The sequence below is a fragment of the Arachis stenosperma genome, chromosome 4, assembly GCF_014773155.1.
Source record: "Arachis stenosperma cultivar V10309 chromosome 4, arast.V10309.gnm1.PFL2, whole genome shotgun sequence".
In the NCBI taxonomy this organism is placed as follows: Eukaryota; Viridiplantae; Streptophyta; class Magnoliopsida; order Fabales; family Fabaceae; genus Arachis; species Arachis stenosperma.
The window spans coordinates 4741226-4766249 of NC_080380.1; the positions used below are offsets into that span (position 1 = coordinate 4741226).

Genomic DNA, 25024 nt, shown 5'->3' on the forward strand with positions numbered 1-25024 from the left:
TTGCTTGAGTACAAGCAACTGTTTAAGTTTAGCGTTGTGATGCGTAAGCATCTTGTACTCTTATTCCCTTCATTTTCTAGTTATATTTTATTAAATTTTATGAATTTTTATTATATTTTAGTTTAAAAATCATCTTTGAATGCTATTTTGATTTATTTTGGTATTTTTATAATTTCAGGTAAAATTGCGGCGAATTTGGTAGAGTTTATTGCAAAAAAAAAAGGAAGAAAGTAGATGTTGTCAACCCTGACTTCCTTGCATTCTAACGAGCATAACTTGAGCTACAGAGGTCCAATTGATGCAGTTCTAATGGCGTTGGAAAGCTAACTTCCATAACTTTTTAACAATATATAATAGTTTATACTTTTCTTCTGAAATCACTACCAAATCTGGCCCTAAACACCAAGCATGGTGTTTAGCGCCCAAGAGGGTCAAAACCAGCACCAGAACTTTCCCCTGCCGGCATGAAACACCAAAAAACGCTAGAAAATGCCAAATACGGATCAAAATCACCCAAAGGAGCATCTTTAGTGGAATTTAGCTTTTGATAACTATCTTTTATCATATTTTAATTATTTTTATTTAGTAACAAAATCTTTTAGGCCCAGACTTTATTATTTTATTTTAATATCAAATAAAATTAGGTTAGTACTTAAGGAATAAGATCCACATTTTAGGGACATCTCAGATTATACTGCCGCATGGCACACTTCTCAGAACCCTATTTTTCTCTGTAAGTTATGAGTAACTAAACCCCTTGGTTAAGGTTAAAAGCTCTGTTTATTTCTATGGATTAGAACTATTATTCTTCTATTTCAATTAATGTATTGATTCAATTCTAAGGATTGTTTTCATTCTTAATCTTATGAATTTGGGTGGAATGAGAGTATGACCCTTTCTACTTGAGTTTTTGTGATTGTTGAGAGAGTTATCTCGCTTGAACTACAGTTTGAAAACAAATTCCTCCTAAAATGCTAATTACATAAACTAATTGGGATTTGTGACATATAATCCTATTAGCTTTGGGTAATTAGAGTTTTTGTGACCATAAACTAGTTTTTGAACTTAACCCTCTAATCGAAATTAAGTGACCACGAGATGGCGGTTAATGAAGGTTAGAGGAGGCTAAATCACTAAGAGATTAGGGTTTAGACAATTACAGTTTGCCTTGGAATGAATTATACATTGTTAACATAGTTGGTAAGAACTTTTAATCCCTAAAGATAAACATCTCCGAAACATTAACTATTTTCTCATATTGTTTTCACACTAAATCCATCTATTGCTTTCTTTACTTACTTATTTACTGTTTTATGTGTTTCAAACATCAAACCCCTTTTTCTAGAAAGTTATTCTTTGTTTAGCTGGTTATATAGTAATGATATACCAATTTTCTAAACGATGTAGCTTCACCCCCTCTAAAAAAATATTAAATTTACTAAACGATGTAGCTTCACTTTCCAGGGGTATCCTGAAGAGGCAAAAGCAATATGCGAAAATTTGCGTCAAAATTTTCTTTTGTTAAACAAATAGATGTTTTTTTATACTAAATGAATGATTTTTTTGTATTATTTTTTGTCATGATGAATTCTTGTATTGACAGTGTTGCAAATTGTATATCTAAGTTGAATGAATATCATGATTCCTTTCATTATATTTTAGTATGATGACAAATTTATAGTTACTTATGTAGGATAAGTTTTTTTATTTTTCATTCACATGGCTTCTATTAAAGTAACATCTATTTAGGATGAAAAAAACATCCTAATGCTTGACAGAAGTAACATCTACTTAGATTTTTACAAAAATAATTAGATACCTAACAGAAGTTATTTGTATTTGTTCTTTAGTGCAAAAATGATTTAATTGATAGTGAATACAAGTATCACAAAAGAAAGATTTTTTTATCCTTATGCTTGTTTAACAAAATTTAAAGATGAAAAAAAGATAAAGAAAAAAATAACAACAATATCTAGTTATTTGCTTTTTCAAGAACAATCAAAGTGTTTTGATAATTTTTCTTTTACCCACTGTTTGCTTTATGCGGTTATTATACTTGAACTTTAGAGTTACATTTTTTATCAAATTAAAACTGAGTCCAGATACACAACATATTACTTAGTACTACTTAATGATGAACTTATGAGGCAAGTGTTACTTCCATGATTAAATTTATTATCTAGTGGTCGGAGTGTATGCAACAAATGAATAACCATCTATGTCTATTATATATTAACTATAAAAATGCTCATAAGTCACAACAATTGAGTCAATAAGTACAATATGTGTTAAATTACTTTAAAGTTAATTTCCACCTTAAATGATGATTCATTTCAAAGAATCATCCATTTAGTATAAAAAGAAACATCTATTTGTTTAACAAAAGAAACATCTAATGTAAATTTTTCTATATTGCGCTTGGCTCTTCAGGATGCCCCTGCAAAGTGAAAGCAAAACAAAGCATTTATGGTCAACGTATATGCAACATAATAATAGCCATCTATGTCTATTATATATTAACTATAAAAATATTCATAAGTCACAATAATTGAATCAATAAGTATAATATGGGTTCAATTACTTCAAAGTTAATTCCCTTCTTAAAAGATGATTCTTTTTAAAAGAATCATCCATTTAGTATAAAAAATATCTATTTGTTTAATAAAAAAACATGTGACATAAATTTTTGCATGAACATTCAAGTTGTCTACAAGAAGAAAGATACTAAGTAGGACCAAAATAAAATACATCCAATTTGCTGTACTAACAAATTGGCAAATTTAGTTTATTCCCAATTGTTGCTTACACAAAAATACAATTATACTATTTGGCAAAGTTGTAGCAGAACCAAGGATGAAGCTGAAACTTGAAGCTAAGTTCTAAACTTGACATATACTACTCATATTGTACAATGCTAAAGCCTGTCGATCTCCTTGGAGCATCAGACTTAGAAAAAGAAACACATGGAGTAATTAACAAGAAAATGAAACTTGGGGGCATGTCCTAGTTGGTCAAGAGTGCTAACAAAATTGAAACCTTTCACACTTCTATTTATTTGTCTATTATGGTTCTATAGTGTTTCACAATTGAAAAATAATCAACACTTTCCATTGAAGAATAATACATAAAATCGATCAAAAATCATCCACATACACTAAAAACAACATACGTTTATCATGGTCGAAAGCGTATACACAAAAAATTTAGGAAAAAAAGGGCCTTATTTCACAATGTCTAGTTAATGTAACATATTGCAAATGTGTAGTTAAATTTCAAACCACCCACAAACACCATCCCCTTTTTTGTGGCAAAGTCAATCCAATCTAACAAAGCAGTAACATCCAATTTCTATACATAGGCATCTCAGCAATAGGGGGCCCCTAACGACAGCAACATTCAGTCACTACAAATTTCTCCCGAGACAAGTCGGCAGCAGCTGAAAATTCCTCCCGAGACAAGTCGGCAGCTGCAAATTCCTCCCGGAACAAGTCGGCAGCTGCAAATTCCTCCTGAGACAAGTCGGCAGCTTCAAATTCTTCTGAGCCATCATCAGTTGCTCTAACTATATATGAGCATCCATCCGAACCTAAACGTAAACGTGAACGTGAATCTAAGTATTATTGGGCTGTTGATACTATAGGTATGTATAGATGTTTTATTAATATTTTTAGATGTATAGATGTTATAATATGTTATTATTATCAAATTAAGTTCATCAATTAACATGCATCAACGTGAATTATGGAAGTTGCATCTTTCATATCAAATTAAAACTTGAATTCTTGTGATACCCTTAGCTTTATCTGAATAGGGACGGGTTCGAATCCCAAGTCATAAAGCTTGAAGGGTGGACTAAAAAACAAAATGAAAACAAAACTTGTAATAGATAAAAATAGAAGTAGTAAAGTGAATTTGATTAGCTAGTTATTGGCAGGCTGGTTTCTTGAAATTATTAGAAGCAGTTTTTTCATTTTTTATTTTTCATTTTTCATAACGGGAAATCTACTTAATTAGATATTATATATGATGAAGAAAAGAAGGTTGCTGCCCACTTTATATATGTTGCCTTATCTATTTATGTTGTTGTCCAACATACAACGTGAATTTTATTTATTTTAATCTTTAGTCGCGCATTTATTCATTTATTTATATTCATTTGTCTATTTTAGATGAATACGAAGATAGTACACGCCTTCATTTATTAGTGAAGGATGTGCATAATTTGCCAGAAGGTTTGTGCATAGTTGTCAATTTTGATAAACATCATGCAACAATAGGAGAAGCAGTTGGACTCCTTGTAGGAGTTTGTGGGCAATTGGCCACTGATTGTATAGCATTTTCAATCAGTTTTGACAAGTGGTCAGACATTCCATCAAACTTTTTTGAAAATCAATGGAATATTTTTTTTCTAGTAAGAAGATTACTCAAACTCTAAAGCTTATTTCTTTACCATTATTTAGTTATATTTGCTGGTTAATATATATTCTTTGTTATAATATTGAAGGCTCAATTTTGCTTCAAAGTGAGTGATAACTTGACCAAACGATTTTTGCTCCAATCGCTTGGCAAAAATGGAGGGAACATAGGATAAAGTTTTGGAATGATTTTTATGATCCGAGGTTGAGTAAAACCGAGATCATAAATAATGCACCAGAAGATATTGCTCCTGATTAATGGGCTTTATTCGTAGAATATCGTTTGAAGCCAGAAACTCAGGTAAGTACTTACTCTCTTAGTTAAATGTTGTCCTTTGCCTTTGGAATATATATAATAATTAGACATACCCACTAAAAAGTCTTATATAGTTTGCTTTTGTAAATAGGATATTGAATTCATATGGAATGTTGTGAAAAAGTTAATATATGAAGTAGATATTGCTGCTGCCTGCTCTTGTATTTTATTTTATATAGAGTTGGTAATGAACCAGTGATAGCTTCTCATGCAGTAGTGCTTCAGTAGTTTGCCTCTATTTAATTGTGTCTAAATTTAACTTGCATGCAGAATTTTTATAAGAGGAATCAAGAAATTCGACAAAAACAAATAATTTCTCATACTTTAGGTGCTAAATTAATTGCAAGAAAAAGGGCTGAATTGGTAAACAATTAATGCATGCCCCCTGCTGTTAATGTTATTCATGGTAGCATTGTTAAGATGCAGGATTTGGACATAATTATATTTTTCTACATATATGAATCTCATATAATGCATGCATCATCTCTTTATTTTCTGCATATATAATCTATCTCAAATAATAATTAAATGAATGATATATACATGATTGAGGCTGCTATTTTTTTATCGAGTCTTTCTACTTTTCTTGAATTTTAGACGGAAGAGACGGAAAAAGAAGTTAGTAGGATTCAAATGTGGGACATCACTCACAAGAAAATAGATGGAAGTTATGTTAATGAAAAGGTTAAAGAAATAGCGATAAGATTAAAGTGCAATAAGTAACTTGTTTGTATTTCTTTTTCTTTCATTTTTATAAGATAATATTATTTTTTATTCTTTCTCTTTCTTTTTATATATGTAGGAAAAGATTGAAGCACATAGCAGCCAACAAGCGATGGAATCAACTGTTAATTCTCCTCTTGATGTTCTTGGAGTAGTTCTTGGGAAAGAGCACCCTGGTCGTGTTTGAGGTTTAGGTATGGGAGTTGTTCCAACAGTTGCTTTCAAGAACAACACTACAAGAATTAGAAAGATGAATTTAGATTCTTCAAATTATGCTGGCACATCATCTACTTGTGGTCCAAATGTGCAAGAAGAGTTGGATACCGTTAAAGCGCAATTGCAAGCGCTAGTCTCCTATATTGCTTCTAAGGAAGGAGGTAAAATTCCAATACAATTGGCTGGAATGTTCCCTACTCAACACGTTTCACAAGTACAAATACAATTATCCTCTTTTTTTTTTCCTTTGCTTTATCTCCTTCAGTTTTTTTCTTAAGTTCATAGTAAGAAAATCCTTCCTTAATTCATTAATGGAATGTTGTTAAATTAGAAAGTTATAATCCTATAGCAACCAAGCTTTGTTCAATTAGTGGCTCAGCTACATATAGTGTCCAAAAATCTTTTAATCAAAATGTGATGTGTTGTACAGCAATTCTCAATTATATTTTTGTACATAAAATCTTTTAATCATGGTTTGTGTTTGTGATGAAAGTTAGGAAAGTTCCAAATTTTAACAAAAATTGTGCATGTATTCAGAAAGAAGCTCTGGAATAATTTTAGTTTTGCTTTTACATTTTGCATAATTTTCTTTTTTATTATTTTATCTTAGATGTAAAAAAAATTAATGAATTTTTTTTCTCATATCTCTCCACACCATAAGTTGAAGGTTAATCCATCTCAGATTAAAATTTCAACTAAGGGTTTATCATTGCCTTTATAACATTATAAACTTACACACTCAGAGAGACAATATTTAAGAGTTCCATCATTAAGGGTTTTTTTTTGCATTTATTGTACTCATAATAATTATATTTTTGTTGTAAAAATTGAATCAAGAGAATGAGATTTTATCACCAAAAGAATTAGGAACTAGGTCATCTAGAGCAAGCAATAAGGAAGCATGACCTTGCTTGATATGTTAAGATATATATTAAGGATTATATGTTAAGACATATTATTGAAAAATGTTACTTTGATACTTTGTTTTTGGATTATGACATTTCAATTATGACTTGGATTATGACTTTTGGATCATGTATGAATTAAAAATCATCTTATGATGATTGATTTATGGCTTGCCTTTTGGTTATTACGAGATTTTTAAGTGAGTTTCGAAAATATCACTTTAAATTGGTAGTTTCAATCTTATTTTAAAAAATCATAAAATTGTCATCATAATTAGGTACAAACGGCGGTTAGAAACCCCTATTTTAAATGAAAATGATGCCATTATATGCTGGTAGAAACGGTAGTTAATAACTGCCATTTTAAACGAAAATGATGCCATTATATTTTGGTGAAAACGGCGGTTAAAAATTGTTATTTTAAACACAAAAAATTCCATTATATCCTGGTAAAAATAACAGTTATAATGGTAAAAACGGCAGTTAGAAACCGCCATTTTAAACAGAAATGATGTCACAACATTCTGGTAAAAACGGCGGTTATAACCGCCATTTTAAACAATTAAAAAACTGCCATTTTATGCGAAGATAATGGCAATTATAAACCGCCATTTTAACCCTAAAAAATGGCCGTATTATTCATAGGAAATTGTGGCGGTTTTTTAAAAACCGCCGTAATAACCAAAATGGCGCCCAGAATACCGGCGTTTCTTGGAGGCGCCGTTTTTGGTAATAATGGCGGTTGGAACCGCCGTAATTTCCAAAAAAAATCTCCATTTTAACCCTTTTTTTGTAGTGTCGAACAAGTACATTGACCTATATTCACCACAATCAAACCCAATTTTATTCCGTCTCAGTTAAAAAAAAAGAACAGTTAGTTTCACAAAAAATCTATTTGAATTCCTTCAATCAAACATCTAATCTTAGACAGCAGCAACATCCAACAAATCAAAATTCATTGTATATGATTGTGTCATTATATGCATATGATCTGATTAAAAGTTCACTTACAACTAATTTACTCATACCCTTTTCAATCAAGAAACACCCATGAATGGATACTAATCGATTAGTACTGTTAGGCGAGGATTCATGGTGCTAGCAAGAGGAGTCCGACGCGGCGTTCGTCAGAGCAGAGCAGGAAAGCCAGCGTCAAGTTGTCCGGCACACTGTAGTGAGAATCAAACCCTTGGTTGCTCGCATGTGGACGGCACAACGGTGCTGCGGCAGATTGGACCGAACCTCTGATGAACGCGGCTAGTAGCACGTGGACAGAATGGAGGCGTTGCGGTAGTCTGAGGCGAGCTTCCGACGTCGGCTGTTGCTCGCACGTGGACGGGCGGAGGCACTGCGGTGGTTAACGGCAGTTGAGAAAGGCGTCCGACAAACCTGGTTGGAAGGCACTGTCGTTGGATGGTTTTAAATGCTGTTGAAGTGAAACAGTGAACAAAGGAAGGTTTAGTTATGGTTGATTTTGTTTATTTGCGGTTAATTTTGAATATTGCTTTTTATTTGTGTGGTGAAATGAGCTTCAGAATTTAGCTCAATAGGAATTGGCAGAAATTAGTTGAATTCTATAAAATTATTTTACTATTAATAGAATCTTTGAAGTGCTTTCTTCATAGTTATTTGTTCTACCAAGACTATAAATTTATATAAAGAATGGAATGAGGTGACTTAAGTATTTGGTTGTATGAGTTATATATAGTTACATTTGATTTGTACTTGTCAAACAAGTTTTTTAATTATACTAGTGTTTTTTTTAGTATATTATTAATCTTAGATTATATTAACTATATTATATAATTTGAAAATAATGTAATTCGGACTAAAATTAGTGATATACATGTAGCTACAGTATAAAATCTTGATGTATGAGTAAAGCTTATTGATAATTATATGTCAATTTAGAAAGGAATTTTTTTAGTATAAATTTTATAGTTAAATATAAGGTGATTATTGTAGTATCTAAAAATATTTATCTAACTTGTCAAAAAATTAAAAATTAATATTTAATTTTAAAAATATAATATAAATAATATTAAATATTTAAAATTTATTATAAAAAATAAGTTAAGTACTAACTATACTTTAGAATTCACCTAAAGATAAAGCACACATATATACTCTAATAAGCAGCACTTTTTTGGGTTATAAGGATAAAAACTGGTATAGTATGATATTTTGTTTTTTTTTTTTTTGGTTAGAAACAAAAGACTAAGAGAGTAATCTGAAAAGTGTATTATTCAGTGTAATCAAAGGTACAATATATAAGGGGTATTTATAGGTGCTAAATAAATCAGAGTAATAAAGGCATAGAATCCTACAATTAATATACAGATATACTATATAAATATAGATGATACTAATTGATCTAAATTGATTCTAATGATTCTCTAACATCCCCCCTCAAACTCAAGTGACAACTTGAGTTTGAAACTTATTTAAAACAATGAAATAAAGAGAAAAAAACTGCATAAATTGATAAAACAGGTGCAGACGAAACTGCCGGAAGGAAGCGCAGACGGAACTGTCGCTAGTCTGAAGGAAGCGCAGATGGAACTGCCGCTTGTCTGAAGGGAGCGCAGACAGAACTGCCGCTTGTCTGAAGGAAACGCAGACGGAACTGCCGCTTGTCTGAAGGAAACGCAGACGGAACTGTCGCTTGTCTGAAGGAAGCGCAGACGGAACTGCCGCTTGTCTGAAGGAAGCGCAGATGGAACTGCCAAAAAGAAACGCAGACGAAACTGCCACGAGAGGACGCAGACGGAACTGCCACGAGAGAGCAAAAACTATATGATTTCTTCATGAGAATAGGTAAACAGCGGATGAGAATGGTGTTTGATCATTCGACTCGAAAAAAACACAAAATAGAGAAAATAGGCTAGTCGATGAGGTGAAAAAACAGCAAAGAAGTAACAAAAGGGAAAAAAGAATGGCATAGAGAAAAAAAATACAAAAACTACGATGATTTCACTGTAAGAAAAACAATCTATCCTCTTCAAGGAGGATACCATGGCTCTGATACCATGTTAGAAACAAAAGACTAAGAGAGTAATCTGAAAAGTGTATTATTCAGTGTGATCAAAGGTACAATATATAAGAGGTATTTATAGGTGCTAAATAAATCAGAATAATAAAGACATAGAATTTTACAATTAATATACAGATATACTATATAAATATAGATGATATTAATTGATCTAAATTGATTCTAATGATTCTCTAACATTTTTAATGCATTTTGGCTGATTTTATTTATAGTGGAATATTCCCACTTACAACTTTTGACATCTAATAAGTGATGGTTTTGTAAGCCATTATCCCACTTTTCTAATAAGTCATCATCAATTTAGATAGCTAGTATGTGTCCCATGACTTTTCATAAGGCAGATAAAAACTAAAAAAGATTATAGGATGATAAACATTACATTAATCAACCAATGTTTTCAGGACAGGTGTATCAAAATTGTCCTAAGTAAACAATTATTAAGTTTGCATGTAAGGGGATATTAGAAGATACTAGAATGAAAATTTCTCTAATTCAATTCATGGCATTAATTTGTCGTTTCCTTGGTAAACTTTTTGGGGACTCGTAGAATTTCCAAGTTGCTGTGTCATCTTATCTAAAGAAAAGAAAATTGAACTAAAAACACAAATAAAACATGTGGCGAGTTGGCATGAGTGTGATGGGGTGGGCTTTATAATGATAAGAATTTTAATTAAGACCAATGCAATCCAATCTTCATTTATCTAAAGGAAGTGGCAGAGGAAGAAAGAAGCAAATGAATTTGTGAGAGAGACACTCTTTGATATAATTAAGGTGCGTTTAATTTGCAATTATATTATGTGTCGATCACTAAATTTTTATTTTGTTCATTAAAATTCATATGATTATTCATTTTAATTTTTAAAATTTAAAATTATTTATGTTAGTCCTTTAGATTCAAGTTCGGACATCAATATGATCCCTCGATTTTTTTCGACGATGACTAGACAAACGAAATGTTGAAATTGCACCCTCCCTGTCACGTTGTATAATGAGTAAACGACATTATTTACTTTTGACATCCAAACAAGTTAGAAATGAAGAATAATAAAGGTAGAAAAAAAGACAAATACTTTATTTGGGATCTCCATCGTTTCTTTTTCCTTCATATACAAAAAAACACATTTCTGACTTGTTTGGATGCCAAAGATAAACGATGTCGTTTACCCATCATCCAACGTGATAAGAAAGATATCATCCTAGCATTCTATTTATTTAGTCATCACCGGAAAGAGTCGAGGAGCTACAGTGGTGCCTAAACTTAAATCTGAAACACTAGTATAGATAATTTTAAGTTTCAAAGATCAAAATATGTAATCGCATAAATCTCAAGGATCAAAATAGAAATTTAGTCATGTGTCGATCGTATAAGGTGTATGTGATTAGATAAAAGATTATAAATTTAATTTTACATGAATAGTCATACAAAATTAATTCAAATTAAATTATTAGTTTATGAGTTTAATTTTGTGTATTTATTATTTGTTTATTCCTAATTACTTCACTAACAAGAACCATGTTAGCATATCAAGTTATTAATAAAGCGCTAATAGGTTGAAAATGAATATTTTACAGTATCGTATATTATGTGTTTGTGTGTGTGATATAGATACTACAGAAATCTATTCGTGCCTGTTTGATAAGATTAAGATCGTGGTTGGAGGGTGATTATATTATATAGATTCCTAAATAATGCATTGCAATCATTTCATGTTTAAACAAATGATGATAGGATTGAATATATAATGCATTAAATAATAATGTTAACTCCATCAAACATCATACAATTTAAAAATATCCATTATACCAAAAATACAGAAAAGAGAAAACCATACTCTACTAATAATTTGTATGATATATGGGGTATATTAGGAATGAAAATTTATTTTATTATATAAGTATTATTAAGCAATGACTCTAGCGCGTAAAGGAATCAAAGCAAACTATTCAACAAGAAGCAGATAATGACGTCATAGAATAAAAAAATAGTTATAATTGGTGTCTGGAACATTTTAGATTCGTTCTAGAGAATTTTTTTTTACTACATCTGACAAAGTAACTTACTTGCTTCAAGACAAGGCACTGTCTTTGAAACTAACTGCAACGTGGCACCGCATTACTAACTCAAGAAGCATGGTGTCGTGGCATTGGCACACATATTTATAAATTTAAAAAATATTATTTATATATTAAAATTTAATCATTAAAATTAACTATTAATATATTTTTTATATAAATATATATATAATTTAATTTATTTTTAATATATATTTTATATTATTAATTAATTTTAATAATAAATTTTAATATACACATAACATAATTCTATAAATTAATTATATATAATTTTTATAAAATTAATTTTAATACATTAATAATATAAAATATTTTATATAATTGTATATATTTTTTTATTTTTAATAATTATTTATATAATTTTATTTAATTAAATATTAAAAATACTATTTATTCTTAAAATTTAATTTTTGTTTAGTTTTTTTAAAATTTATTATTATTTAATTAATTTAAATATTTAATTTTACATATTAATTATTTTAAAAATTAAAAAATTTATTTATTTAAATTAAATAAAAAATAATATTTAAAAAATATTTAATTACACTGATTAAATATACGTATAAAATAATTTTATACGGTATATTAAAATTAATTTTAATTTTTATTTAAAAGGAGATGAAAAAGTAATCAAAGACACATAAGTATAAATAAGCATGAATGAATGAATGAATGATGATTAGCATCGCCATCACCATCATCATGATCATAAACCATCATCAACCACCCATGAAATGAAACCTCACACAAAAACACAAACACTTAGAGCATGACTAAACATGTCATCATCATCGCAGGGAAGAAGAAGAATCGATTACCACCAAAGAGGAGTGATAAGAACTAGTTCCATGGAGATGGAGGAGGCCTTCATTCCAGACGAGCTTGTAGTGGAGATTCTGTCAAGGATTCCAGTGAAGAGTCTTCTGAAATTCAGGTGCGTATGCAAGTCATGGAACTCTCTCATCTCTGACTCTTACTTCATCAAAAAGCACCTTCACCACTTCACACACCATAACAGAATCATTCTCAGTGCCACAACCGCTGAGTTTCATCTCAACTCTTGTTACTTAAACTCTCTCATCTCTTCAACTTCTTCAACCACCATTTCTGAGCACCTTAACTACCCTGTCAAGAACAAGTACCGCCATGATGGCATCGTTGGTTCTTGTGACGGCCTTGTTTGTTTCGCCATTAAAGGTGACTGTGTTCTTCTCTGGAACCCCTCCATTAGGATCTCCAAAAAGTCTCCACCTTTGGGCAATAATTGGAGACCCGGTTGCTTCACTTCCTTTGGTCTTGGCTATGATCATGTCAAGCAAGATTACAAGGTTGTTGCTGTGTTCTGTGATCCCAACCACTTCTTCAGTGAATCCAAGGTTAAGGTTTATAGCATGGCAACAAACTCTTGGAGGAAGATTCAGGATTTTCCTCATGGTGTCACCCCATATCAAAATTCAGGGAAATTCGTCACTGGAACTCTTAATTGGGCCTCCAATTTCACTCTTGGATCCACCTCTTCTTGGATTATAGTTTCTTTGGATCTTCAGAAGGAGAGTTACAGGGAAATTCTGCCACCTGATTATGAAAAAGAGGAGACTTCATCAACACCTACTTTGGGTGTTCTTAATGAATGTCTGTGCATGAGTTATGATCATAAAAGAACTCATTTTGTTGTGTGGGTGATGAAGGATTATGGTGTGACAGAGTCATGGATCAAATTGGTGACAGTTCCTTATCTTCCTAACCCTGAAGACTTTTCATATTCAGGGCCATATTATGTTTCAGAAAAGGGTGAAGTGCTTCTCATGTTTGAGTTTGACTTGGTTCTGTTTGACCCAAGTGATCGTTCCTTCAAGTATCCTAGGATTCAGAATGGCAAAGGTTGGTTTGATGCAGAGGTTTATGTTGAAACACTAGTTTCACCAATGAAGCATTAAGCTTTTTAATTTGGTTCTGTTATGTGAGTAAGAATAAAAATGTTGTAAATTATTTTAAATCTTTGCAACCTTTATTTTTGCTCCTTTTTGTTGTAAGTTCTTAATGATGTGTAATATGTCAAAGATGTGTATAGAATGATGTTAATCTTTGGTTACATCTCAGTTATGAGTTGTTTTTTGTTGGAAATGTATATATAACTATATTTATTTATTTGTTTATAAGAATTTTGTTTTATGGAAAAAATTTACATTTACTAATGGTAAGTTCTTGTGAAAGATTATGTTAATGAAAAGAAGTATATGCTTTCTTGCATTATTGTCTAAGAAGCATAAATTTAATAATGCATCTTAGGTGAATTCTATTGCACTTATGAAAGAATCAGAACATCCATCAAGCTGAAAAGATAAGTAACGAACTACTTTTGTGAAAAATGACATTCTTTTGATGAAAGATTAAGAAAATTTAAATCTTTTACAGATATGTGAAGATCATCCTTGAAAAAAAAAAGTATATGCTTTCTTGCATTGGGGTAAGAAGCACAAATTTAATGACTCATCTTCAGTTCACATTGCATTTCTAAAAGAAGAATAAGGACTTCCATCAAGTTGAAAAGATAAGTAAAGAACTACTTTTGAAGAAATTAAAAAAAAAAAAAAGGAACATTCTGCTAGGGAAGGATAAAACTTGGAAAACTACTTTATGATCTCTGTGTGGTTTTATGCTAAACCGTGTTCTTTTGTTGACATAGCAAAGTAAAATGCTATCTTTGGCCATAAAAAAAAAAAAGAAAAAAAAAAAAAGAAAAGAAAAAACAAGAATGGAATAAAGCAAAATGCTAAGGAACCAAGTTCTCTGCAACCCTAACTAAGTATGTAGGATGGTAATACCACCCGAACGCGCGTACCCACTCTGTTCCTATCCGTTCGGAGCGGCGTCGGGTTTAGGTAATATCCTCCCTACTATATATATAATAAGTATAATATATGTAAAATAATTAGCAAATGATTAATAATATTGTATCATATTTAAATCTTATTTTAATTTATATTATGTATGTGATGATGGTTATATAAATTTTAAAATTTAATTTTATTTATTAAATTTTAATAATTATAGAAACAGAAACAGGTTAGGGTTCAACGTTTTATTACTTACGAATAAAAGCAGGACAAATTTTATGCAGATTGTTGTACAACGAAACAGGATCGAGTAGATCAAAAACTCGCCTCTATTCGCTCCGTTGCCACCGCTATAAGTATGGTATACACTGCAAGGGTAGCATTTAGTTACTGTATCCAAAGGTTATGAAAGGTAGAGAGATATTAGGATTAACAATATGCTTGGAGGAAAAAATATTAAAAAAGAAAAAAACATTAAAATTGTCTTTACTTTGAAAACGGTTTTAACAATCTTTAGAAGTACAAGAAACACATCTACTATTTTGCTTGTCTTTTTTTTTATATAAAATAGATGTCAAATGATACCTAAAGAATGAAGAATCAATGGTGAATCCTGTCTGAATCAAACTATAAACTATGAGTGCATGGTATACAACTGTTAAATGAAATTATTACTTGATGTTGGAGCACTATATATGATTATATTTACTCTACTCATAGGTGACATTTTAGCCTTAGACCTAATTATTTAGTCTTTCAATTATGTGTTATAGTTTAAAAAAATCATGTATGTAAGTTAGTGATAAGGTTCACTATTAAGTAATCTGAAAAATCATAATGTGAGGAAATAGAGTCCCACATGATGCACCATAAATGTGAAATAATTTATCATAAATGGTCCAATAAGATGATGCTAGTGTCAGCTCAAGCTCACAGACTGAATATACAAATGAATAAGTCCAAAACACTGCATTTGAACTCTTAATCGAAGTTTATCTTTACTCTATAGTAACCATCATTTTCAATTTTTCATCTACTCTCATCCTAATTAGCTTGAAAATCTTCAACTTGATAACTGCATTCAATCATGTCCTTACCCTGAACTTCCATTGGGTTGGGGACCTTTATCTTTTAGAAGATAAGAAGTGAATGTTCAAGATAAGGACATCATGAGAGAGTAGAAACTAGTGGCTTATCCTCTATTCCTTTGCCATCCCAAGGCAAAATGAATACTAAAGTCACACAATAAATTAATAAAAGTAATGTATAAATTAAATAAAAGATAATTTCATAATTCCTAAGGTCCATTCACCTATTCCATTTGCAAGACCCCTCATTCGTTCGTTGCCCATAAAAGTAAAAACACAAAAAGATACAAACTTTACCATTGGGCCATTGGAAGACAGAGGTAAGGTTTCTTGCCTGCTAAGTATTGTAGCCCCAGGCTTCTACTCCTTGGTAAAATTTTTATTCCCAAAATAAATGGAGACCTTTGTCTCATTAAAAGAGTAAAACTCCAAAACAGTTAAAAAATCAAAAGATAAAACATATCATTGAGGTAACTATGTGGAGCTTGGGTCATTCTATAATGGAGTTTTTACTGTGAATAATTCTGATTTATAATTCACTCCACTTAACCAAAGTTGGCAAAATTGACCAACAAGGTTCTCATATAAGCAGCGTTTAATAGCAGGTGTGATTTGTTGACAAGCAATTGCCCATTCCATGTCCTACCTACCGAAAAAAACAGAGGGCGAGAAAAAGACAAAGTAGAGAGTAACAGAAGTACAGAACCCAGGGGTGCTTGGAATTTTCTGTGGTTTGGCTTATCCATTTGCCTCTATATGTCTGCATCAATCTAGTTCTCAAAGACTGATAGGGACTTGCCTTCTCCTCTTGCATGACTCAGTTGGTATGATGTTTATATAATATAACAGTTACAATTTCTAATATCCCACTGCATAAAGAAGGAAATTATGCTCTCAATTGGTATAAACCTATTTTCTATTTGATTCCAGTACTAAAACAAGAAGCTGACTTCATTTTCATTTTCCAAATCAAATCAGAAAAATGAAAAACCAGTAATTTTGGATGATAAATGGGCACGGCTTCAACATATTTACTTTTGACCTACCAAATATTGATTTTAGACAAAAATTTTGAGAAACAAGCTTTACCCAAACTACAATTTATATCACCAATCAAATCTCATCAACAGTCATCTTAACCACTCAATACAGTTTTTATTTTCCCTCTACTGAATAAAAATTCCTTTTCTTTTTTTTTTTTACTTAATTGATAAAGTTGGGAATGCATTTAGCAAGAAGAATATGATTAGTAACACTGTAAGAGATCCTCCTTCAAATATAATGATGATTACTTCAAACCATTTTATCACCAGATACAGCAGATGCTGCTCACTGGAAACCCCCACCTGTAGTATATATTGCGGTGGAAATAAGCAACAAAATAGGGGTGGTGCAGCTTAATTAATACAAATCAAGGTGAAACCGATGTCACACTTTATCATAAGAAGGCTCTAATGTTAATCCATCTAAGAAGTCAGTAATCTCCAGGGAAGGGATCAAGCGACTGATAGAAACAGAAAACTGAACCACTGATTACTTTGAATTGTTGAAATACTAAGATGGACGCAAAATGTTTATAATTGATTAGAAGAGCTAAACTGATATCACAAATGAACAATTCAAGGCTTCAGGGTAAAAAAGAAACAATCTTACAACTATGTACAACCTCACAGAAGTATTCATCACCTGTGCCAACAAAGCTTTCTCCCACCCTCACGCAAAATCTCATAAGCAAGTTTATACTTTTCAATAGATGTTGCACCTGCATCTATGTACTTAGCCGCAGTTTCTCTTAGACTCCATAGCATCAAACTCCGGAGTTCCTGAGAACTACTCCATGACTCTAAATCAGGGAAAACACCATCCTCAGCATTTTTAGTCCATCTGTGCAAGATGTAGCGAGAAGGAACTTCTCTTAATTCCAGTATCTGGAAAACCCTCAAAGCATGTCTACAAAGAACACCTTCATATTCAAACATCTGACAGCTACAACTAATGCTAAGATTAGATGCATTAAATGTAACTATATGGTGTTTCTCCATATCATTTCCACCCTTACGCACCATATATCGGCTGATGCTCCCTTCTTGAAAAGCTTTAAACCCAAGATAACTATAGCACTGCAAAAGCTCTTTTTGAAGTACTTTGAATATGGTAAGAGTGTAAAGCCTTCTACATTGTTCTTCAACTGGCTCCTTTGTTTGCAAAAATGGTTGAAAATTAGAAGTATTGAAATCCTCATTTCTTTCTTCCTCCCGGCGTCGCTCAAGACCTCTTTCATACCTTGGAATAAATTCCACGAGAGACGTTTGGCCATTTAAAATTGCACCAAAGAATGAATCAACACTTTCATTCATGGGTATGCCAGCAAAAAACGTGCCCCTTAAATATAATGGAACCCAGGATGCCCGCTTCTCATACATTTCTTTTAGCCAAGGATTGTCCTTCAGTCCATATTTGTTGAGTAAGGCAGCCCATGTGGCGTCAAATTCATCAACTGTCTGACTCTGGTAAATGCACTTGTCATAATCTTTTGTAAATCCATCACCCATTATACCCAAATTCTCTTGTTCCTTTGCCTTGATTTGCCACAATGAAAAGCGATGATGGGTTCTTGGAAAGACTTTTCTTATTGCCCTCTGGATTGCAATGTCCTGATCAGCAATTATCGATAGAGGCTGCCGGCCAGATGCTGCCCTCAGCCATGTCTGAAATAACCAAGCGAAAGACTCTTCAGATTCATCAGCAATCAAAGCACTTCCAAGAAGCACAGGTTGCCTGTGATGGTTAACTCCAATAAAGGTGGCAAACGGCACCAAATAGACACTCTTACGGTAGGAAGTGTCAATAACAAGGACATCACCAAACTGACTACATGAATATCTAGATCTGCCATCAGCCCAAAATAGGCTCATACAGTTACCATTGTCAACTTCCACAGCATAAAAGAATCCTGTATCTTGTGCTTGTCTTGATTGAAAATACTCTAGAAGCATGCTGTACCAATCACTTTTAATGTGATTTTGTCTAGTTCCTCTGGGGACAGGATAGTTGTCTATCCGAAATAAATCACCATTTACGAATCCAGTATCTACCTCTTCAGCCAAAATATTGGAATCAGGAATACTTTTTGGCCTACCCTCCCTTTCAGAGCCCAAATCATGATTATGATCTTTGTGGAGACGGTCCACCACCCACTTTCCCGATGGCTGTCTCTTAATCCTCAAATAGGCCCCGCACCCAACCCGTGAAGGGTGCTGGAACCCTTCTTTTGAGCACACAAATCGGCGGGATGTGATCAATCCATCATTCTTAGAACGAAATAATTGACCAATTCGAACTCCAAAACCAACATATGCTGCATATGCATGATAAAATTGGTAGGCTTCATTGGGTGAACCAAACTCTTGACCTACATATGGTTCAGTTCGGAACTGTCCTTCGAGTTCTTCCTTTCTCAGTCGCTTGAAATCAATAATGCCCATGGGACCAGAAGATTCATTACAGGATTCGAGCAATTTCTTCCTTGGCCTACGGGATACTTCAGTAAAGGACTTGAAAGCTGCAGCACCTTTCTGCTGCACTGTTGGTGTGCAATTTCCATTTTCAATTTCAAGATCATGGTTGTGATCCTTTTGGAAATGATCGACAACCCACTTTCCAGAAGCATTTATTTGCACTCTTATGAATGCTGGACAACCTGTTCTCGAACTGAGCTGATATCCCTCCTTTGAGCACACATATCTTCGAGAAGAAACTGACCCATTTGATCTTGATCGATACAGCTGACCAATCCGAACTTTAAATCCAACTCGATTTGCATATGACGTGTAGAACTTGAGTGCATCATCCGGTGAGTCAAATTCCAAACCAATGTACGGTTCACATGAAAAATCTATTTCCTCCTCCACATTGATATTACTCATTGCAAGCTCAGTACCTACAGGGTTCTCCTTCAAAATCATGCTCACAAGTCATTCTCCATTTAGTCTAATTATTGGTATCGACAACAGAGTAAGGTCATGGCAAAACTTGGGGTGTTTAAAGTTTACACTCTTTAAAAAGCTGATCTTTTATGTTTCTCCTCTCAGGTGCAAGCAGAAGCACGCCGAGTGTTTCTAACGACGAGGCACCGTTCCTGCAACAGCTGAAAGATTCATGCTGTCAAACAAATATAATGATTCCGTATCTTAATTCTAAACGCAGGTTTCTCCAACGATCTAAGTAAGCACACAATTTGATCAGAAAATAGCATAATCTAATTGATAGGGATCGCAACAGAATAATGAAATCTAATGAGAGTAACGAAGATAAAGGAACAGCGCGTGAAATTAAGAAGTTGAATGAGGGAAAGCATGATAAGAAGGAAGTCAACGCAGCAGGAAAGAAAGCAAAAAGCTAGGGTTTTGGGGGAACTAAATTACCTCGTAGGATTTGGTGGATTGATTGATAGCACGAAAGAGAAACTGGAGATTCAAAAGTGTGCGTGCGAGTGGCGAGTGGCGAAAGGTGATTGCGAAAAGAACTTAAACTAGAGGGTCGGGGTTGGTGAAGAACAGGGACTCGGAAAGAGAAACGATCACAAAACGCAGATTATGATGCCGTTTTGATGTTCTTCTTCGAAGTGTTTGACCTTCGCTGGATAAACATACATGATACATGTCCCAGCTCCAAAGGCTCCGATTCTTTTCGGGTATCCACTTCTGCAAAAAACCCACTCATCATTTTAATAACTAAATTATTTTTAAATAGAAATACTTACGAAATTTAATACTCAATTTGATTTTGAAATTTAAATTTAAATTTAATATAACTCTTCAAATTTTATTATATTTAAATTGAATTTCCAATTCACAATGATAATTCATATTAATTTTTGAACTAAATTTTATTAATGTGTTGATTTGTTATATTAAATTATTATAATTTAAATTTTTTATTTAAATGTTATGTGATCAAGATTTATTAAAACTTTAAAAATTTGATTGTTATTTTCAAAATTTTTAAATTAAATTTGTTATTATCGTTTTAGTAAAGATATCGGAGATTCAATCAAACTTTTAAAATGTCTAATAAATCTTAGCCATATAAAATATAAATGAAAATTTTAAATTTTATAAATTAATATGCAAAATCAATACATCATTTACAAAAATCAACTTAACACTAAAATGAGTTATTATTGTAAAATTTATTCGTCAAATTAAATCAATTATAATTTTAAGGATCAATTTAAATTCAACCTTAAAATTTGTAAGGCCAACTCAATATTAATTCTATCTATCGGTCATCAAAATTCTCAGACAGCGAGTGAAATTATAATGTAAAAAATAAAATAAAATAATAATTTCAAAAAGGAAAAAAATGAGTGAGTGAATTTGTTTGTTAATTGTTATGACTTTTATTAGTTAATTTTTTATTGACTTTAATTTGTTAGTAATTTTGGTGGTAAGAATGTATAATTTATTATGTAATTATTTGTGCAGTAATTATTCTAAGGTGCTTGTGAGTTGTGAGCATTGATGGAGTCAAAGGTAAAATGCATATATATTGAGATGAAAGAGTTGGGTTGAATATTTTATTTGTAGAGAAAAGAAAGATAGAAAAGGTCGTGGAAGATGTTTCAAGCGGGGCAGGGGTACGCCAATGTGGCGACGAGCGAGCCCGTTAGCAAGAAGCCGCATCAATACGACGTCGAATCGGGCGAGACGCTGTTCCCCGGACTCAGCCCCGGTGAGAACCAGCTCCGATGGGGATTCATACGCAAAGTCTACGGGATCCTCTCCTTCCAGATCGTTCTCACAACCCTCGTCTCCCTCCTCACCGTCTTATATTCCCCGCTCAACGATCTTCTCCGAGGGAATTCCCTTCTCCTCCTCATCGTCGTTTTTCTTCCCTTCATATGTACGTCAATCAATTGGATTTTCTCATGTTTCGATCTCGGGGACCTTTCCTTAAAACCTCTATCTTTCAAAAGAATTCATAATTTTTTTGATTATGCAGGCATTTTTGGGGGTTTTGTATGTAATTCTGAATTGAATTGTAACCTTGTTATTTGAATGTGTTGTTTGCAGTTTTGATCCCATTACTCAAGTATCAGCAGAAGCATCCCCACAACTACATCTTATTGGGGCTTTTCACCGTCTCGATTAGCTTGACCGTTGGCATTTCCTGTGCCAACACAGAAGGTTTAGTGCTATTCTTCCTCTGCTGTTAGATGTAGAATTCCAAGAACCATTAATTGTTTTTTTGTGGCAGCACTGCAGGTTGTTGCTGTTATGGTTTATCTGATTTTTATCATGTCTTAATGGAAATTATTGCAGGAAAAATTGTGCTTGAGGCTTTGATTTTGACCTCTGCTGTGGTTTCCTCACTCACTGGCTATACCTTTTGGGCTTCCAAGAAGGGCAAGGATTTTAGCTTCCTTGGCCCATTTTTATTCACTAGTCTCTTTACCCTGTTTCTCGTTGGCATGATGCAGGTTAGAATAGAATCCATCCCCTTTTTCGTTGAGTTATAGTAATTAATCCTTCTGTTCCACATTGATGATCATTTTGACTTTTTAGTTACATTCATAAACCAATGCATTTGTACACAATTGTATCTAGATGGATTGTTTTGTCAATGTACCAAAAAGGTCAAAACAACCATCATTATGGAATGGACGGATGGATGGAGTACTCAGTAGTCTTTTTTTTTATGTGGTTTTATAAATCTCCAATTAGTTAGTTTAACATTCTAGTATTGGGTTCTTGTTGACTTGCATGTTACTTAAGACTCCTTGTCCTTTGGCGCAGATGTTCTTCCCATTTGGACCAGCAGCTCATGCTATTTATGGTGGAATTGGTGCTATGATTTTCTCTGGTTACATTATATACGACACCGACAACCTGATCAAACGCTTCACTTATGATGAGTACATTGGTGCTTCAGTCACTCTCTATCTCGACATTCTGAACTTGTTCCTTGCCATCTTAAATATGCTGAGGGAGGCAAACAATTAGCCACTCATCCTGCGTGAACCGAGTTTTTGTCAATTAAAATCTCTGAAATAACTGTTACCTTTTTACAATATACCCTAGGAAGTATTCTGATTATAACACTATGCTCCTCTACTCTAGTATTCTCTTACAGTTGAGTGTCTTGGGTGACATGAAAAATTTGTTGGTTCACAATTGTATCTTATGATGTATTATATATATAAAAGAATATTGTGCAAAATGTTGTTCATTCCTTTTAGTTATTTATTCTGAGGTGAGTTGCCCTTTGAATTTATATGATACATAGAGTCATAGATTATCAAACAAGCAACCTGCTTTATGTGGAGATCAGCATTATAAAGCTAAAAGAGATTCAGAACATGAATATTTTGTTGATGAGTACAAAGTGGATCTTACGTTTAAAACATTCGACCTTTTGATTTTGCTAGGTGGTATCCAAGTATAGTGTTACTTGTGAAATCTCAATGAAATTTGTCAGTATCATTTTTTTTTTTTCTGATCTAATAAGGATTCTCATTACGATCTGAATCTTATTCTGATATCAAGGAAGGTAAAAGATGTTTTATTTGTGGCTACCTTTTTCAATATTACTATTTGCAACCACCATGGCCAAACCCAAGTTTTCCTCCTGCAACATCATACACTACCTCTAGTGTTTTCTGCTGGTAGTTTCCAAGAAGTACAAAATCTTCGCCTCCGGGAGTTTCTGGAGTTGCTGCAAATGGGAAACAAACAACAGTGGAGTTGTAAGGTATAACTACTCCACTGGGTGGTATATTCAAAACAAGTCCATCTTCAAACAAGAAGCTCATTTTCGGAAGTTTAAGCTTCTTGTGATCGCCAACGTTGTAACATGTATCGGCAACAGAAATTGCTCCCACGAAGCTATAACCAGTCATGGCTTTTCGATATGCTTCTCGCAACTTAATGTAATCCTTGGAAGGTAACCTTGTAATGACAGTACCAGAATCAATGAATGCAGTATCCTTCTTAACAGTTATGGGAATAGTGGTGCTACCAACTTTTATCCCAGTGAGTTCAATGGCATTATCTCTTCCTAGCTTTGTGAACTTTAAGGATTTCGAAACTTGTTTAGTCTTACCAAATCTGAGAAAACCAACACGGTTTGGATTTGAGGGGAGACAATATGAAAACACTTTGTTATATGTATTGGAAGTTTGTTCTACAAAGGATAAGAATCCTTGGCCAAGCCCAATTATGCCATCAGTCTTGTCAAGGGTGGCATTAAAGGTGACTTCGTTGCACCCAAACATGATCCCCTTGAAGGTTTTGGAGCCAACAAATAATGTTTCTTTAGCCATGTATCCGAAGATCAAAGATCCGTCTAAGTAAGCTCCCAGATAGGTGCATGATGAGGAAACGCATTGTGTGTACCCTGCACCATTCATGAAATTCAGAAGGAGTTATGATGCAGATTCCTAAACACGATGCCGTCAATGTTTTGGAATCTTGAAATGTAATAAATTCATTTTGATCACACAATTACCTAAAGTAGTATTGGTCAAACTGCATGTGTGTGAGGGACAAGTAATTTTGGTGTAGGTTGAAGATTTTGATGGATCAAAAAGTGGACGTTTTGGCTGGTAACAATCATGATTCGCCTTTCCCAGCTTGCAGGGTAGACATTGAATCCATAAGAGATCACTACCTGTGTCAATGTTGAATGTGAACATCCTTTTAGGTGTTCCTATCCCCACATTTATAACATATGTGCTATCTTGCCATCTGAGTTGAACCTGGTTCTTTCCATAGCGCTGCCTCGACACCATCAAGCTCGCTCTTTTTTGGTCTCTGTCAAGGATTTCAAGCATAGATGGAGCATTTGCTTTTCCATGGTTCTTTGGGGAGCAGGGTCCATAGTTGTGGACTAGTTCCAAAGACTCCTCCTCTTCTTCCGATGACACTACATAGTTCAAACCAAATAAGAAATCTGATAGAGAGTAATAAACAATACATTACAATAATACAAATTCATGATCAGATATCATCAACTGAGAAGGAACATTCACTTCACTTCAATTTCGTTTGATGAAGTAAGAAACAAGAAGGAATGAACCAACCTTGTTTAGAAGAAGGGTTGCATGTAGAGGTTGGCAGCAAAGAGCTGACTTCAACAACATTGAAATGGTTGCTGATTTGTGTAGTTGTTGTATCATCACTTTGAAAGGCAACACTCTTGAGTACAGAATCAAGAACAAAATTTAAGGCAAGAATACAAAGCAGAAACAAATGGAAGTTGCCCATGTTTCTGGTGCTAGTAATGCAGTTCTTGAGTGCTATATATATATATATATATATATAGTAATTAACCAATTATGTAATCACCAACTTCGATGTGCATTAGCTAGAAAATTATTCAATTGTTACACATTATTCA

General features: G+C 33.0%; 4 protein-coding genes across 6 annotated transcripts; 2 read left to right on the top strand and 2 right to left on the bottom strand.

The window, feature by feature from the left end:
• The first annotated feature begins 10313 nt into the window (after positions 1–10313).
• Positions 10314–13810, top strand: LOC130976036 (F-box/kelch-repeat protein At3g23880-like). 2 transcript variants are annotated; one of them, XM_057900777.1, is made up of 2 exons: positions 10314–10398; positions 12498–13810. In XM_057900777.1, the coding sequence occupies exon 2, from the start codon at positions 12549–12551 to the stop codon at positions 13635–13637; it is 1089 nt and encodes a 362-aa protein (XP_057756760.1). In that variant the 5' UTR covers positions 10314–10398; positions 12498–12548; the 3' UTR covers positions 13638–13810. The 2 variants fall into 2 exon arrangements, with proteins under 2 accessions (XP_057756760.1, XP_057756759.1); XM_057900776.1 differs by lacking the exon at positions 10314–10398 and having other exon boundaries at positions 12367–13810.
• A 3377-nt stretch (positions 13811–17187) lies between these two features.
• Positions 17188–20305, bottom strand: LOC130976033 (protein FAR1-RELATED SEQUENCE 7-like). 2 transcript variants are annotated; one of them, XM_057900773.1, is made up of 2 exons: positions 20050–20305; positions 17188–19763 (listed from the first exon to the last, which is right to left on the bottom strand). In XM_057900773.1, exon 2 carries the CDS (start codon positions 19588–19590, stop codon positions 17308–17310), a length of 2283 nt encoding a protein of 760 aa, XP_057756756.1. In that variant the 5' UTR covers positions 19591–19763; positions 20050–20305; the 3' UTR covers positions 17188–17307. The 2 variants fall into 2 exon arrangements, with proteins under 2 accessions (XP_057756756.1, XP_057756755.1); XM_057900772.1 differs by having other exon boundaries at positions 17188–19772.
• A 903-nt stretch (positions 20306–21208) lies between these two features.
• LOC130976037 (BI1-like protein) lies at positions 21209–22846 on the top strand. The gene is made up of 4 exons (XM_057900778.1): positions 21209–21529; positions 21700–21813; positions 21949–22106; positions 22423–22846. Exons 1-4 carry the CDS (start codon positions 21244–21246, stop codon positions 22627–22629), a joined length of 765 nt encoding a protein of 254 aa, XP_057756761.1. The 5' UTR covers positions 21209–21243; the 3' UTR covers positions 22630–22846.
• A 370-nt stretch (positions 22847–23216) lies between these two features.
• On the bottom strand, positions 23217–24891 carry LOC130974441 (aspartyl protease family protein At5g10770-like). The gene is made up of 3 exons (XM_057899329.1): positions 24708–24891; positions 24296–24577; positions 23217–24022 (listed from the first exon to the last, which is right to left on the bottom strand). Exons 1-3 carry the CDS (start codon positions 24889–24891, stop codon positions 23217–23219), a joined length of 1272 nt encoding a protein of 423 aa, XP_057755312.1.
• Positions 24892–25024: the final 133 nt, after the last annotated feature.